General features: G+C 42.7%; 1 protein-coding gene across 3 annotated transcripts in view; it reads left to right on the top strand.

Annotated features, from left to right (window-relative positions):
• Nucleotides 1–4,756, top strand: part of LOC139265924 (neutral cholesterol ester hydrolase 1-like) — a 30,432-nt gene extending 25,676 nt beyond the window's left edge. For all 3 annotated transcript variants that reach the window (XM_070883520.1, XM_070883521.1, XM_070883522.1), the window contains exon 5: nt 568–4,756. In XM_070883520.1, coding sequence (XP_070739621.1) covers nt 568–1,185 — 618 coding nt within the window. In that variant the 3' untranslated portion in view covers nt 1,186–4,756. The remainder of the gene's footprint in view (nt 1–567) is intronic.
• The last annotated feature ends 12,264 nt before the right edge of the window (nt 4,757–17,020 follow it).

Below are 17,020 nucleotides of genomic sequence, written 5' to 3' on the forward strand. Positions count from 1 at the left end.
GCGAGGTTTTTTTTAGGCGCCGTTTTAGGCACGAAAAGCCCGTTTATTATCCTGTGGAAACTTGGGCCCTTTATGTGGCATTTTATCAAATGCCTTTTGGAAATCCAAATACAGGTATACTACATCTACGGGTTCCTCTTATCTACCTTCCTAGTTACATCCTCAAAAAATTCTAATAAATTTGTCAAACATAACTTCCCTTTCATAAAACCATGTTGACTCTGCCTAATCATATTTTGATTTTCTAAGTGCCCTGTTAGCACTTCCTTAATAATGTTCCCAACAACTGATGTCAGGCTACCTATCTGTAGTTCTCTGTTTTCTCTCCCTCTTTTCTTGAATACCAGAGATACATTTGCTACCTTCCAGTCTGCTATTCTACCAATTAATAGTGATGAGTATATTTTCCAAATTATTTATGCAATACTATGATTAAAGTTGTAAAGCTGAATGATCAGTAGTTTTGTTTGCAGAATTTTCTAAATCAACAGATACATTGTAATGTTGCAAACTCTGGTATATTTTAGTCACATAAAAAAAACCTTTAAACTTTTTTTTTGTTTGTAGCTTGTCATGGACAGAAGCATCACCACCCGACTCAAGCTTCAAGCTCTTATATATCCAGTACTTCAGGCTCTTGATTTCAATACCCCTTCCTATCAACAGAATATGGCTGCGCCTATCTTGTACAAACAGGTCATGGCCCTTTTCTGGCTGGAGTACCTGAATGGTGACCTGAGCTTTGTCCATGCAATGTTGGTCAACAACCACACAGCTTCAGACCTAAGTCAGCTGACTTCTATCCGAGCTCGCTTAAACTGGACAACCCTTCTACCACAATCGTTTAAAAAGAACTACAAACCTGTCGTCCAGATAATGGGAAGTCCACAGGTTATCAAGGAGTTGCCAGCATTGTTGGACCCAAGAGCAGCACCACTAATTGCAGATAAAGAAATCCTTCAGTTGTTACCAAGGGCCTACATCCTAACCTGTGAACATGATATCCTAAGGGATGATGGAATAATGTATGCAAAGCGCTTAGAAGATGCTGGAATAGAAGTGACTCTTGACCATTATGAAGATGGATTCCATGGTGCCATGATATTTGCACTGCCACCTACCAACTTTGATGTGGGAAATAGGATCATGAACAACTATATAAACTGGCTGGACAAAAATTTGTGAACTTTTGGTCAGGGGTTGGGAAGTTGCAATAGAAAATGTTACTGCAAGCTGTTCTTTTGAAAAGACCTACATATTTATGCAATGCAACAATCCAATGCAAACTTGTGTTATAGAATTGCTGAAGCTATGTTGGGCTTGATCCAGTTAAAATGTGCATTCTATATGTTACAGCAAACCTGTAGCAAGACCAGGCATAATTTGGGAAGAAGCAGCTGTGTTAGCTATTGGCAAGGTTTTAAATAGTGCTCAGAGTGTGGTACTGCCTAGCATCTCATTTATTTCTAAGGTTGACATGTACGTGAAAAAATCATTAAGACAACAATGTTTTGTGATAATCTTTGGTGTTATTGATGGAAACTACCTTTTTGGCAAACAGAATGAAGGATCATTTAAAATATATAAAGGTTATCTGTGGTCACTGATGGTGTAGAAATTTGTCATGTGTGCACTTGAATGAATAGTTTTAAAAAAACGCTGTAGTTATTTAAAACACATGGGACTGCAGTGGAACTCCCACAAGATCAACTTTGATGGGATCAAAGAACTAATAAGTTCCAAATTTAACAAGAACTGTCTTGACACATGCAAGAGATGAAAATTTACATACAATTAATGAGTACTTTCAGTAAAAGTTTTTATGTACAAAGATCACCAATTACATTGAATAGTTACTGCTAAAGTTATAGGGCTAGATATTTGTTTGGAGGGTTCCTGAGGTGCTAGTGTCGGGCAACCGCTAAATTTAGCGGCGGAAAATTTTTAGCGACGGGAACAGCAAAATTCAGCTTTTGTGCCTCGAGAGTGGATTGGAGCGCTAAGGGGAGCATTCCTCACTTCTCTTAGGGCGCTAGGCAACCGAATATCCCGTGCCAAAGAGCCGGCTTTGTAGCGACCTAAGAGAGGTCTCCCTGCAAAAAAAAAAAATCAGAACAAAAAACATTCCCTATACATTATTCACCCCAAATAAAGTTAAATCGCAAAAAAAACATCAATCACACTTGCCTTATGCAGTCATTCCTTCACTTAGCGCCACATAACGGCTCTGCACGTCAGCTTTCTCTGGAGGAGGCACTACGGGTGCCGCACAAACTAGATTTTGCTTCCGTGTCGATACCGGGGGTGTTGAACACCGGCGCGACACTCTTGGGCGATGATACTCCGCGCCGCCGGTAACGGCACACTGGATTTTTTGAGCGGCGCAAATGTCGACGCTTTCGACTGCAAACCCTCGAGAGGCGCTATCCAATCAAATTTCTCCCCCATAGACTTTAATCCAGAAACACCATTTTTTTTCAACTACCAAAATAGCTCATCTCATATCAATCAAATGACCAAAAGGGCCAAATGTCTGTTAGAAAATACATTCACCTAGTCTAATCAGTTGATGACATGCCTCTATCAAGGATTGATGATTATAGTATAATTAGCACAAATTTGAGTGATGCTGTTGTTTATTTTTTTTAATTGTCACCAGCAGCAGTTTAAAAAAAAATATATAAAACAAACCTTTCCCAAAATTGAGTCATTTCAAAGCACTAATCTCACTTTAGACTTCAACTGACTGTTAAAAATTGCTCAAAGTCCAGTTTTGTTCTTGTCCTCTCTGCATCCACCGTGTCAAGCCCCCTCATTATCATATGTTTCAACAAGATCACCTCTCATTCTTCTGATCTCCAATGTGTATAGGCCCAACTTCGTCAACCTATCCTTATAAGTTAACCCCCTCATCTTCAGAATCAACCTAGGAAACTAGGGTCCTGAACTCCTCGACAGTATGAGGCATGAATTGGCTACAATAGACTGGCAAAGGATACTTAAAGGGTTGACGGTGGCTAAGCAATGGCAAACATTTAAAGATCACATGGATGACGTTCAGCAATTGTACATCCCTGTCTGGAGTAAAAATAAAACTGGGAAGGTGGCTCAACCATGACTAATGAAGAAAATTAAGGATAGTGTTAAAGCCAAGGAAGAAGCATATAATTTGGCTAGAAAAAGCAACAAACCTGAGGACTGGGAGAAATTTAAAATTCAACAGAGGAAGACTAAGGGTTTAATTAAGAGGGGGAAAATAGAGTACGAGAGGAAGCTTGCAGGGAACATAAAAACTGACTGCAAAAGCTTCTATAAATATGGTGGAGAAAAAGATTAGTGAAGACAAATGTAGGTCCCTTGCAGTTGGATTCAGGTGAATTTATAATGGGGAACAAAGAAATGGCAGATCAATTGAACAAATACTTTGGTTCTGTCTTCACGAAGGAAGACACAAATAACCTTTCGAATGTACTCGGGACAGTAGGCCTAATGAGAAGGAGGAACTGAAGGATATCCGTATTAGGTGGGAAATTGTGTTCAGGAAATTGATGGGATTGAAGGCCGATAAATCCCTGGGGCCTGATAGTCTGCGTCCCAGAGTACTTAAGGAAGTGGCCCTAGAAATAGTGGATGCATTGGTGATCATTTTCCAACAGTCTATCGACTCTGGATCAGTTCCTATGGACTGGAGGGTAGCTAATGTATCACCACTTTTTAAAAAAGGAGGGAGAGAGAAAACGCGTAATTACAGACTGGTTAGCCTGACATCAGTAGTGGGGAAAATGTTGGAATCAATCATTAAGGATGAAATAGCAGAGCATTTGGAAAGCAGTGACCGGATTGGACCAAGTCAGCATGGATTTATGAAAGGGAAATCATGCTTGATGAATCTTCTGGAATTTTTTGAGGACATAACTAGCAGAGTGGACAAGGGAGAACCAATGGATGTGGTGTATTTGGACTTTCAAAAGGCTTTTGACAAGGTCCCACACAAGAGATTGGTGTGCAAAATCAAAGCACATGGTATTGGGGGTAATGTACTGACGTGGATAGAGAACTGGTTGGCAGACAGGAAGCAGAGAGTCGGGATAAACTGGTCCTTTTCAGAATGGCAGGCAGTGACTAGTGGAGTGCCGCAGGGCTCAGTGCTGGGACCTCAGCTCTTTACAATATACATTAACGATTTAGATGAAGGAATTGAGTGTAATATCTCCAAGTTTGCGGATGACACGAAAATGGGTGGCGATGTGAGCTGTGAGGAGGACGCTAAGAGGCTGCAGGTGACTTGGACAGATTAGGTGAGTGGGCAAATGCATGGCAGATGCAGTATAATGTGGATAAATGTGAAGTTATCCATTTTGGGGGCAAAAACACAAAGGCAGAATATTATCTGGATGGCGGCAGATTAGGAAAAGGGGAGGTGCAACCAGACCTGGGTGTCATGGTTCATCAGTCACTGAAAGTGGGCATGCAGGTACAGCAGGCGGTGAAGAAGGCAAATAATATGTTGGCCTTCATAGCTAGGGGATTTGAGTATAGGAGCAGGGAGGTCTTACTGCAGTTGTACATGGCCTTAGTGAGGCCTCACCTGGAATATTGTGTTCAGTTTTGGTCTCCTAATCTGAGGAAGGACGTTCTTGCTATTGAGGGAGTGCAGCAAAGGTTCACCAGACTGATTCCAGGGATGGCTGGGCTGTCATATGAGGAGAGACTGGATCAACTGGGCCTTTATTCACTGGAGTTTAGAAGGATGAGAGGGGATCTCATAGAAACGTATAAGATTCTGACGGGACTGGACAGGTTAGATGCGGGAAGAATGTTCCCGATGTTGGGGAAGTCCAGAGCCAGGGGACATAGTCTTAGGATAAGAGGTAGGCCATTTAGGACTGAGATGAGGAGAAACTTCTTCACTCAGAGTTGTTAACCTGTGGAATTCCCTGCCGCAGAGTGTTGTTGATGCCAGTTCATTGGATATATTCAAGAGGGAGTTAGATATGGCCCTTACGGCTCAGGGGATCAAGGGGTATGGAGAGAAAGCAGGAAAGGGGTACTGAGGGAATGATCAGCCATGATATTGAATGGCGGTGCAGGCTCGAAGGGCTGAATGGCCTACTCCTGCACCTATTTTCTAAGTTTCTATGAGATTGGTGCCTTGTAATCACACTCTCTACAGTATTCAGAATGATTTTATTTTGTCGGAAACCCATTTCCAGTGATATAAAAGGCAGTATATTTAGCAATGCTAGTTTTGTAGTTATTTTGCTAGTTTTAATTTATTTTTTATTGTCTATATTTTCCTGATCATGCTGAAATGCTATCTCAAAAAAATCAACTAATTTTCTATTTTTGAAGATTTTTCTGTTATTAACTACTTGGTGCAACATAATTGAATACTGGTAAGAGCTTTGGTATGAAACATGTCGACAATAAATCATGTTGGTATAAAATTGTGCTGTGCCAGAGCAGCAGAATGAATATTCGCACCTGTGTTTTCCTGCTTCGCGAGTGACTGATCTCAGTTGGGCTGTTGGTGGAGCTGTCACACTTACCCACAGGAGATGCTTAAGTACAATACTACATAACTAGGCTGTGGGGCAGATCACACAGCTGGATCTTCAATTGCTCAAAGTTATCGAACAAATGGACATTGGCTGGTGATGGGAAGGAGGTGGAGGAACCAAAGATATGCAAATGTTAAAAAGAGATTCACAATTCAGAAAGATTATTTGGTGTACAAAGAGCAATATGTAAGGCTCCAGACTTGATTTAGGATCATTATAAATTGTAATTAAGCTGTCTTAACATCTTTGGTTTAGTCTGAGCAACACATTTGAAACTGTTTTGATCATTTTGATTCCTATCCTTACTGTGCTGTTACATTTATGTTGTTTTACTGGAGGGCAGAGGGTGATGTTTTCACATATTGCAAATTAAATTAATCACCTTAATGGATCTTTTTTTAATAGGGAAACTAACATTTTCATATCTGTTCAACTGGAAGAACAAATTCATGATCCCATCACATCATTAACTAGCTTGTGGATCACACCTTGGAACTAGACTTCTTGATATCTATTTTAAGCAATTCATTTGTGTAAATGAGCACTGAATAATCAATATTAATGTGGCAATTAATTATTGTTACTGAAAAAGTTCAGGTCTACTCACTCAATGTTGATTTGAGAGTGTTAACTGAATAATATATAAAGTTTTTACTTGTTGCTGTGACTAACTCATTTTAAGTTTACACTCGGTTTGAAAGTAGTTAGACTCTTTACTTGCACATTCCCCCACCATTTCCTTATTTCCTTTCCTGAAAGCAGTGATTCATACTGGGTATGGTTTCAAAAGCCCTCTGATGTGTGACCTAAATGCTTATTTTTCATATGAGCCTAGACTGTGTTAGCAGGGCCAGCACAGCCAAGCTTGATCCTTTCCTCACCTGATATCCAGTTCACTTGATAGTGATCAGGAGTGAGGATCCTAGCCAATTATTTTTGACTGAGGTCAATTGTAGTGTCTTCCTCGACTATGGCTCAGGACCACAATGTGAGTTACCCACTGAGCCAACTGGAGAGCTTTAGACAGTTTTAAAAACTAACTTTTAATTTTCACTTTAATTACAGATCAGTCTGTGGAAACCAATTAAAAATGTGATCATTTTTTTAAACCACACGAGTGATCATTTTACTACTTGGGCTTTGGCAAAATAACCATTGCTGTGGTAAAGCCCTGAATTGGTTCTTTAATTTTATCACCTCATACTGCCCTTTTAGATGAGATTACATTTTGGGAACTTGGCTTATGGACCAGTAAAAATACAAATAGCAATCAGCCAGTCAAATTGAGTGGTCAAAAGTAAAACCGTTTAAGAACGTGCTAAATTTGGCAAATTGGGACTGAGGACAATATATGTTCGAATCAACATGAAAGGTGTAAATGCAAGATAATTTTTTAAAATCCTTTTCAAGTGTAGAGATTTTTCTATATAAATTGTGATTTATTGTTTACATTTGTACCCAGTGCCTGTGATGGTAACACTCAGGATCACATTGCTGAACAGAACTGCTCACTTGCAGCAATGGAATTCTAGATTTTGTTTGGTGTAATCGCCAGGGGAAAATAAATTAAAATAATTGTTTGAAATATATATAGGAAGAAAATCAGTGTGAATTTTTAGATAGAATGTGGTGTCAGTTATACATGAACAAAATACAATTGCAATTTGCCAAGAATTGTATTATCAGATAACAAATTCAAGTTTTGTCCTGACACATGATTTTTAAAAATTATTTACAGGAACCTGGCTTATAACAGAAAAAAATAAGGAAACTAACTGTGATAAGTTACACAAATAGCTAATTAAAAAAATTAAGAGCTGGTAGGATAACATCAGAAGGACTGATATCATCTTTACTCGGAACTTACAGAAATCTAGTCTAAATAGTGGATATCAGAAATAAAAGTTCACATTTTATTTTGTGATTTTGTGAGCTCCAATATTGAAGATGGATCCCAGTAACTCTGGCTGTTTGAACAAGCCATCTTAAGCTGGCAGGGATTAGGGATACATATTCATCGCCCAAACTAGACTGTCTGATCAGATGAATAATGATCTTATCCCACAACAAGTGTATATTGACCATTGGACTTTCCTACATATTGTTTAAAAATAACACTATAATCAAAATGCACCCATATATAATGTGTTTTAAAATTGTGATAGTAACACACAGCAGAACTCTATTATTAATCATCAGGTAGGGGAAATATAGCTGGACAATGGACAAAATGCAATTTTTTTTCCCCCAAAAGGGCCAAATGTGAGTTGAAATGGCCAAATTCAGATTACAAGGTTTTCCATTTGACTCTGTACTTATCATGTGTGTTACTGTATTTAAATTAAACTTCTCAGTTTGTTTTATTGTATTGTGGCTGTATACAATGTAAAGTGCACTTTAAAATAAGTAAGGCAAATAAAAACTAAAATTGATAACTTTGAAAGAAATTTGGAAATATTTATTTAACTAATAATGACCTTGTTTCAAATTATGATTAGTAGGGACCAGAAATTTGGAAATATGGGCCATTTTTATATCTATTTTAGCATCAGAATTGTAAGTGATTTGTTCCCTCACCATCACGTGTCTGTTGTCCAGATCAGCTATAGACACGAAGTCAGAGGATTAAGCATCTCAGTTTCCAGTGCTGGCTTAATTAAGATTCGCCAGTGAAAAATCTGTCAGCTCATATATTCACAATCACATTTTTGGATTGTTTACATCTATATCACTTTTTGCACACTAAATAAAAATTGGCAACAGTTTGTATAACTGAAACACATATCTTAACTGAAATGTGGCTACATTAACCCTGTACTTCTGATCTTCCACACCACTTCTGTCCCTACTTCAGCCCATCTGCTGCTGAAACACTCAACTTTGCAATTGTCACCTCCAAATTTCACTATTCCAATGCTCTCCTGCCTGGCCTCCCATCTGCCATCAACAAACTTCAGCTTATCTAAAACTCTGTTGCCCATATTCTATCCTGCACCAAGTCCCATTTGCCCATCACCTTTGTCATTGCTACATTGCCTCCTAGTCCTCCAACATTTTAAACTTAAAATTCTTATCCTCCTTGAGTCACCATTGACAGGAAATTTTAACTGAATCAGGCACATAAATACTGTGGCTGCAGGAGCAGGTCAGAGACTGGGTATTCTGCAGTGAGTGTCTCACCTCCTTACTTCTCAAAGCATTTCTACCATCTACAAGGCACAAGTCAGAAGTGCAATGGACTTATCTCCACTTGCCTGCATTGAGTGCAATTCTAACAGCACTCAAGATGCTCTATGCCATCCAGGACAAAGCAGACTGCTTAATTTGCACCCCATCCACCACCTTAAAACATTCAGTTCCTCCACCACTGGCGCACCGTGTCTGCAGTATGTACCATGTACAAAATGCACTGCAGCAACTCGACAAGGCTTCTTGGTCAGCACCTTCCAAACCTGCAACCTCAACCCCTAGAAGGACAAGGGCAGCAGGTGCATGGGAACACCATCAACTCCAAGTTCCCCTCCAAGTTACACACCTGACTTAGAAATATATTGCCATTTCTTCATCGCCGTTGGGTCAGAATCCTGGAACATCCCAATAGCATTATGGGAGTACCTTCACACAAAGACACCCGCGGTTCAAGACGGCGGCTCACCGCCACTTTCTCAAGAACAATTCAGGATGGGCAATAAATGCTGACCTTGCCAGCGACACCCATAGCCCAGGAATTAATAAAAAAATTGAAATCCCTCTGTTGCCTTACTCCTCCCATCTCTGTACTCTCCTCCATGCTAACTCCCTACCATGCAGACCCCCTGACCAAAAAAGATGGCGGCCGGGACCACTGCAGGCCTCCCCTTTAAACAGCGCCCCAGGAGCGGCTGTCCACCAGCTTCGTGGTCCACGGGGCAATTTCCATCACGGGGCGGAAAGGGGTCGCTGTGTTCGGCAATTATGTCATCACCGGTTGTGCGGCAGTCCGGGGCCCTAATTGCGGGGTGCGGCGTTGCCGGGACAGCGCTTCGCAAACCTCCAGAGCAATTTCCTGGGAGGCAATAGTGCCCCCCTCTCCCGGGCAAAAACAGCCTTTCACCCCTTTAGCATCCCCGGAGATGCTAACGGGGCTATAAAATGGGGCAATTTTGCCCCCACAGACCTTTAAGCACAAATCCTCCTATTTCAAGGATAAATGTTTTGTAATAAGGAGAAAGAAATGGCATGTGGAGGGGAACAGGTTCTGACAAAGCTTATGGGCAATATGATCTATACTAATAATAAAGTATGGAAATAACTAGGTCAGGGATGACAATGAGTGAACAATTACCTAATACGATTCAATGATGATTTGGGGAGGGTGGGGCTGGATTGGTACTTAACTGCATTCTTTCATTAATAACATTACATTATCAGTACAGATTCAAAGCGAACTGATAATTTGAAGGTTTAAAACAAAATTGTACAATAAGTAATTAATTATACAGGAACAATTACAATTACGAGCAAATCACTTGCACTATTTATAATCTCCCTTTTCACAGTTCCTGACATTGTTCCATGTTTTGCTAAATAATATCCTGTTATTAACTATAACATTTATTTAGGGAAAGGGATAGAAATATTTTTTCTGCTCCTCAAAGCAAGGAATGCCAGAGTTAAATAATGTAACACTTATGGGTATTTGTGTCTGCATAAAGAACTCCTAGGTCAAGAATAGTAAAGATTAGCTCCAAAGCATCTTTCCTTTGCTCTGCCCAACAATGTGCCTTAACCGTATCTTCAAAAGAGCATTGCCCATTGCACCAGTGTGAATTACCAATTATTAGAAATTAGGGATACCTAAAAATATATGGTTATACGAATGAAAATGTGACACGAATAATAATGTGTTTAAATGATTGTATTAGAGCTTGAGGCAAGTAAAGGGTTCATGTATTTATGTTTTCCTGGAAAATGAATATGGTAAGAGACTCTAACCAGGGAGGACGGACGGACGAGATAAGAGAAATTCAGGTGGATTGGCCTTCTAAATGTATAAACAAGAAAGACACGTGAAGGGAAAACATAGGACCTCTGGAGGGAGGGTCTTCATCTATAAGTTTAGACAAAGAACTTAACATACCATTGGGCACCTTATTTTAAGAGAAACCTCTATAGATAAAATGGTCCTGTCCATATTCTACCCCAGGCCCACCCCTAAAATGAGAATAAAAGGAAGACTTAAAGAGTCCTTAGCACAGGCGGTGGAGTGGAGAGCTTTCAAGAGTGGATCGATGATCTAACACTCTTCCGAGAGTGGATCCATGCTGACCCATAATCTCACCACTCTTGGCGGTCCAAGAGAAGAGAAAGAGGGAGAAAAGCCGTAAGCCGAAGAGCTATTCGCGCATGTCAGCTGTCTGTCCGATCAGATCGGTACCAGCTACTGGTCACGGTCCTATGTCTTTGCTGTATAACCAGTTGTTATATTCCATCCTAAACTCCGATTAAACACAATATGCCCACCATACTGGTTTGCACTCGATCCTGTTTATTTGAAATACTAGAGATAAGTTAATCTCAATGCAATTGCCACAGCATGTATCATTATAGACTCTCTGATAGAAACTGTCAATTTGCACATTTGATTAGTTTTGTGCCATACAGCTGCAAGGAACTGGGTTGGAATTACTCAAAAAGGGAAAAATTTCATCCCAACAGTCTGAGCTGGATTTGAACCTGAGCTTTAGCGAATGGGTAGCATATCAGACCATCTAATTCTCCCCTTCCAATTCATTGGAACACAACCATCAGTTTTTGATACATCTACCAGTTATCTCCAGATGACCATTTTATCGAAAAGAAAATTGGAATTTAACTAAATAATAAAGTCTTTCTTTTAAAACATGATTTTTTTCAATCCTGGAACAGATCCTTAAATGTAGCCAGCTCTGCTTTCCTCCATTCTGCTCTGCTTCAAGTAGATTATTGAATCTGGTCACTGTGCCACATGCTACTTTAAAAGCTAAGGAAACAAGGAGGCGAAATTCGAGTGGTAACCACTGAGAGGCAGGGCTTCCTGCGCCCAGCGCCAAAATCCCGCCCCGGCAGCAAAATTGGGGTTACCACCCCCGAGAGGAAGTGGAGCGCATTATTGCGCAATCCACTTCCTCTTGGGGGGGCGGGACTGGGACGCTAACCGTGGGAATTTTCCAGCGCTACGTGGAGTGCTGGCGGGAGCACAGGGCCTTCCCCTTCCGTTAAAGGGGAGAGCATGCTGACGACTCTACATCAGGGAGAAGGGGCCACCACTTCACCACTGGGGAGCGAGGTACCGTGGCAGCAGCCCAGACTCCGCGATTTCAAGAGGGCAAGGCTGCGACCAGTAAGTCGGCCATTTTAAAAAATGTCGGCGCCACACCACCCCTTTAATTTTCGCTCCGCGAGTGAACTGAAGCCTGGTTCGCAACCCACATAGCTGCCACGGGCATCACCTGTGGCGGCTCCACGGGGCGTTACCGAATTCTCGCTCCGGGTAAAAAATGGGTCGCTGTGCATGGTGATGATGCCGTCATCACCGGCGCAGCGGCCTAGGTCGTTACCGGCAGGAATTTTGTGGGAGGTGGCAGTGGCCCCGTGCCTCAGGCACAAAATCCCTTTAGCGCCCCCTTGGGGGTGTTAACGGGAGGCAAAAACATGTGAATTTCACCCCCCGCCTCTCTCCACCCCCAAGTATCAGCTTGGCTCAGTTGTTCACATTCTTGCCTGAGTCAGAAGGTTGTAGGTTCAATCCCACCTATGGAGCTTAGCATGTAGTCTTGGCTGATAATGCTGCGCTGAAGGAGCGTTGCATTGTCAGAGATACTGTTTTTGTAGCTAAGATATTAAATCGAGGCCTTGCCTTTCTGCTCAGGTTGATTTTGTTATGTTCAGAATAACTCCACAAGACTGTATGCTGTAAACTCAAACTGTTGTGACCTTGGTCCCTTTAATGTAACTCCAGAGTGCCGGTAGCAGCATGGTAGACGACCTTTTATACCTGCTTGCCCAGGGTGTGCAGGTGACCCTTGGGTCTCCCACAGGTGCAGCCCCTGGTGGCAAGTCTTACACATTGGTAAAGTTTACATAACATAACAGATTTAGAAGATCCCATTATGCTATCCAAAGAGGTCCTGTCCTGGGCAACATTCCTTTCTTCCTCAAACATCACCATCAAAACAATTATCTGCTCATTCATTCATTTGCTGGTTGTGGGGTCTTATTGTGTATATGTTTGCCTGAATTACAACTCTGATTGCAGTTCAAAGGAATTCACTGGGAGTAAAGAGCTTTGGAACATCCTGAGGATGTGATAAGGTGCTATATAAATAAAAATTCTTTCTTTGAAGCTGTAAATTGGACAGTCTCTAAACTCAGGTTGTGGTTGGGGTTGTTGTAAGACTCAATTTGTGTAGTTCAATTTTTAAAACATAATTTTATTTCGAAGATGGTTTAATAGAATTGCAATTATTAGCAATTCTGGCAAAACCAGATTTAGGTACATAAGTTTGATTAAGGCCCAGTTAACATAAAAATAACTTTATAATGCAGTAAATTGTTATTTTTTTTGTAGCAGTAAGAGAAGAGGGGGCTGGAATTGCGCACTGCCAGAAACGAATCGCACCTACCGCTCTTGAAGTGTTCCGGCTGCCCCAATGCATGGGGCGGCCAATCCGCAGAATTTGAGCACTTCGTGCTTTTGTTTGGAGTGGGGCGGAATTGGTCTCATCATCGGGGCGGAAGTGAGGTTGTGTCGGAGTAGCCGCCACTAGCGGGGCGGAAGTGGGGGCGGGTCGAAGCGTTCGACGCACTAAGGTATCAGCATCATTGCGCTGATACGTCACAACGTCCCTCCACTTCACTTAAAGGGGAGGGCCGCTGCAAACTCTGCAACCACTTCAGTGGCAAACACTGGGCCATCAGGGAGGGTTTCATCCAGGACAACAGCCTGGCACCGAAGAGAGGGTTCCAGGCTGCCTGTTGGCAGCCCAGCCGAACCCGCGGGCATAATTGTCGGCCCAACCTGGCAGTCGGCCGACAAAAAAAAAACATTGAGTCGCCAGCAGCGCTTCTTCCCCTTTAAGGGCAGCACGCCGCCAAGCCACAGAAAGGTACGGCGGCGCTCCTGTGAGGCAATTCAGGAAAGGGGCAATTTCCCGAGGGGCAATTTTATGAAGGGGTCGCCACCGGTTGGTAAGGGGCTGGTGCATGCACAATGCGGTGGGAAAACGGGCGAAGTGCTCCCCTAAAACGCTCCAAAACTGAGGAAGGGCAATGTCTAAAATGGTGGCCCCTCTGTGGAGACTCAGTGGCCAGTGCGTTCCGACCCGTGGGCCTTATAGAAAGGGGCAATTTTGGACCCAAGATAATTTTATAATAATATAAAATGTTGGGAAAATGCTAGAATCTATTATTAAATATGTGTTAACAGGACACTTAGAAAGTAATAATAGGATTGGGCAGAATCGACATGGATTTATGAAAGGGAAATTGTGTTTGAAAAATCTGAGAGTGTTTTTTGAGGTTGTAACTAGCAAGATAGACAAGAGGGAACCAGTAACATATTTGGATTTTCAGAAGGCATTCGATAAGGTGCCACACAAGAGGTTATTTAACAAAATTAGGGCTTATGGGATTGGGGGTTATATACTAGCATGGATTGAGGATTGGTTAACGGACAGAAAACAGAGAGAAGGAATAAAAGGGTCATTTTCGGGTTGGCAGGCTGTAACTAGTGGGGTACTGTAAGGATCAGAGCTTGGGCCTCAGCTTTTTACAATCTATATCAATGATTTGGATGAAGGGACAAAATGTAATGTATCCAAGTTTGCTGATGATACAAAGCTAGGTGGGAATGTAAGTTCCAGGTGAGGAGGATGCAAAGAAGCTGCAAGGAGATAGAGACAGGTTAAGAACAGTGGGCAAGAACATGGCAAATGGAATATAATATGGAAAAATTTTGTTATCTACTTTGGTAGGAAAATAGAAAAGCAGAGTACTTTTTAAATGGCGAGAGTTTGGGAAATATTGGTGTTCAGAGGGACCTGAGTGTCCTTGTAAACGAATCGCTGAAAGTTAATATGCAGGTACAGCAAGCAATTAGGAAAGCAAATGGTATGTTGGCATTTATTACAAAAGTATTTGAGTATAAGAGTAACAATGTCTTACTTCAATAATATAGGGCCTTGTTGAGACCACACCTGGAGTATTGTGTACAGTTTTGGGGGGCGAAATTGCCCTGTGGGGCGGTAACCGCTAAATTGGGCTAACCACCCCTCAAAGGAAGTGGAGCGCAATCTCACAAGCTCCACTTCCTTTAGCGGGGGTTCCCGGGGCGGGGAGTGAAGTGCTACGCGGATGCTCCACGTAGCACTTATGTGCTTCAAACCCCCTCCCCTTCACTTCAAGGGGAGGGCCGCTGAGCACTCTGCAAGGTTTCTGATGGATTCCACTAGGCTCCCAGGGCAGAGTGGGACCAGGCCTGCAGCCTGGCACCCAAAATGGAGTGCCGGGCTGCTCAATGGTGGTCCGGATCACGCTAGGGCTGCCATATTGGAGACGATCCGAGAGTAAAGGGCCATTTCCCCCACAGGGCAATAAGGGGTCGGTGTATGGCGATGACATCATCACTGGTTGCGCGGCGGCCCGGGGCGTTACCCGAGAGCCAGTAGCAGCACCCACCCCCCCTCCCCTCCCCACCCAGGCGAAAAGTCTCCTCTGCCCCTCTTTTTTAAAGAGGCAATCTCGCCCCCTTGGTCTGCGCAATACAATTTGGGCTCTTTGTAGTGTGACGGAGACTGGGTTGAACGGTGGCTTGTCGGATTTGTAGTGTAGTTGGATATCAGCTGGAGAGTGGAGCATGGGGGAGGGATGTATTCAACATCAGTATTGAGGGGCTGCTCCTCAAATTCTGGTTGCACTTCAGTCCCAAACTCCTGATCTTTGGGCACCCTGTGCGGAGGGGAGCGGGCAGGCCGGAAGGCCTCCTCATAGGACTGCTCTTGGGCATGGCCAAGGGGGCCATCAGCCGGTCGAGGGAGTTGTTCAGCCCGACTGCCTGCCTCTCTTCCGTGGTTATATCCGAGCCAGGGTGTCCCTGAAGATGGAGCACGTGGTGTCCACCGGTACGCTCACGGCCTTCCACAAGAGGTGGGCGCTGGAGGCATTGGTGTGCATCATCTCCCTAGCAACCAAATTTTAATTTGATCTTAATGCCTAAAGTTTATTTTGTTTAAGTTGTCGGTTTTAGTGCCCCCGCCACCACCGCCCCCCTTTTAGCCAGGGGGCACTTGTATAATTTGTGTTTTTAATGCCCTCAAAAAAAACCAAGGGGGCACTTGAAAAGTTTTTGGAGTGTGCCCCCCCCCTGCGCACGCCCCCCCCCCCCCCACCCGCTTTAATCAGGGGGGCACTTGATTACTGATACAACTAAAATAGTTGTTCATGGGACCAGCAAGTTATTTCAGAGCATGTCCGCGGTGGAGGTGAAGGTGGGAACTTTTGTCAGTGACTGGGATGAGTAAGCTGATACACAAAGATTGCAATTCTTTATTCTTGAATTGTTGATCATTATGTTTGAAATTATGGGGGTGGGGGAAAGAGATAGTGGAGAACAATTATAACAGCTGTATTTAGGAGATCTTTTTGCTGGAATGTGATTGTGTGTAATTTTGATTGAATGTTTTTGGAGAAAAAATTTAAATTGGGGAGAAAGGTTTTGTGCAATATGATTGGTGCATAATGAAAGCAGAAAATAATCATTTAAGGAAAACACAGAGACAGTTTATCCCCATGATGATGAAGCTTACTTTAATTTAAACATTTTTTTCCTTAACCAGCATCAAAACCAGATCAATTGGTGAGTCATTTCAATGCTACTTGTAGGATCTTTGTTCGCCCGGAATTTCCATGGATCATGTGGGTGATGTTATGTATTTAACCCCTTGCAACCTGTATTACACTACCACCAGAGGGCCTATCCGTTGGAGTCCCAAGGGATCCCAGCATCCCTTGGGAACACGGTATATAAGCAGGCCACCCATGAGGTGCCTGCACTCTGGAGTCTCATTAAAGGAGCTAAGGTCACACTTGCTCATTGTACACAGTACTCAGTCTCATCCTTTATTATAAACCCATCAATTGGCGACGAGGTAACAAACAACCGCGCGAAAATGCAAAGAACAGTTGGTATCCTGGAGAAGTTCTCAGAAAGGGACGATTGGGAGGCCTTCGTGGAGAGACTCGACCAATACTTCGTGACCAACGAGCTGGAAGGGGACGAGAATGCTGCCAAACGAAGGGCGATCCTCCTAACTGTCTGTGGGGCAACAACATATGACCTCATGAAGAATCTCCTAGCTCCGGTAAAACCAACAGAGAAATCCTATGAAGAACTGTGTACGCTGGTCCGGGAGCACCTAAATCCTAAGGAAAGCGTTTTGATG

This window comes from Pristiophorus japonicus, chromosome 6 (assembly GCF_044704955.1).
Source record: "Pristiophorus japonicus isolate sPriJap1 chromosome 6, sPriJap1.hap1, whole genome shotgun sequence".
Classification (NCBI taxonomy): Eukaryota; Metazoa; Chordata; class Chondrichthyes; family Pristiophoridae; genus Pristiophorus; species Pristiophorus japonicus.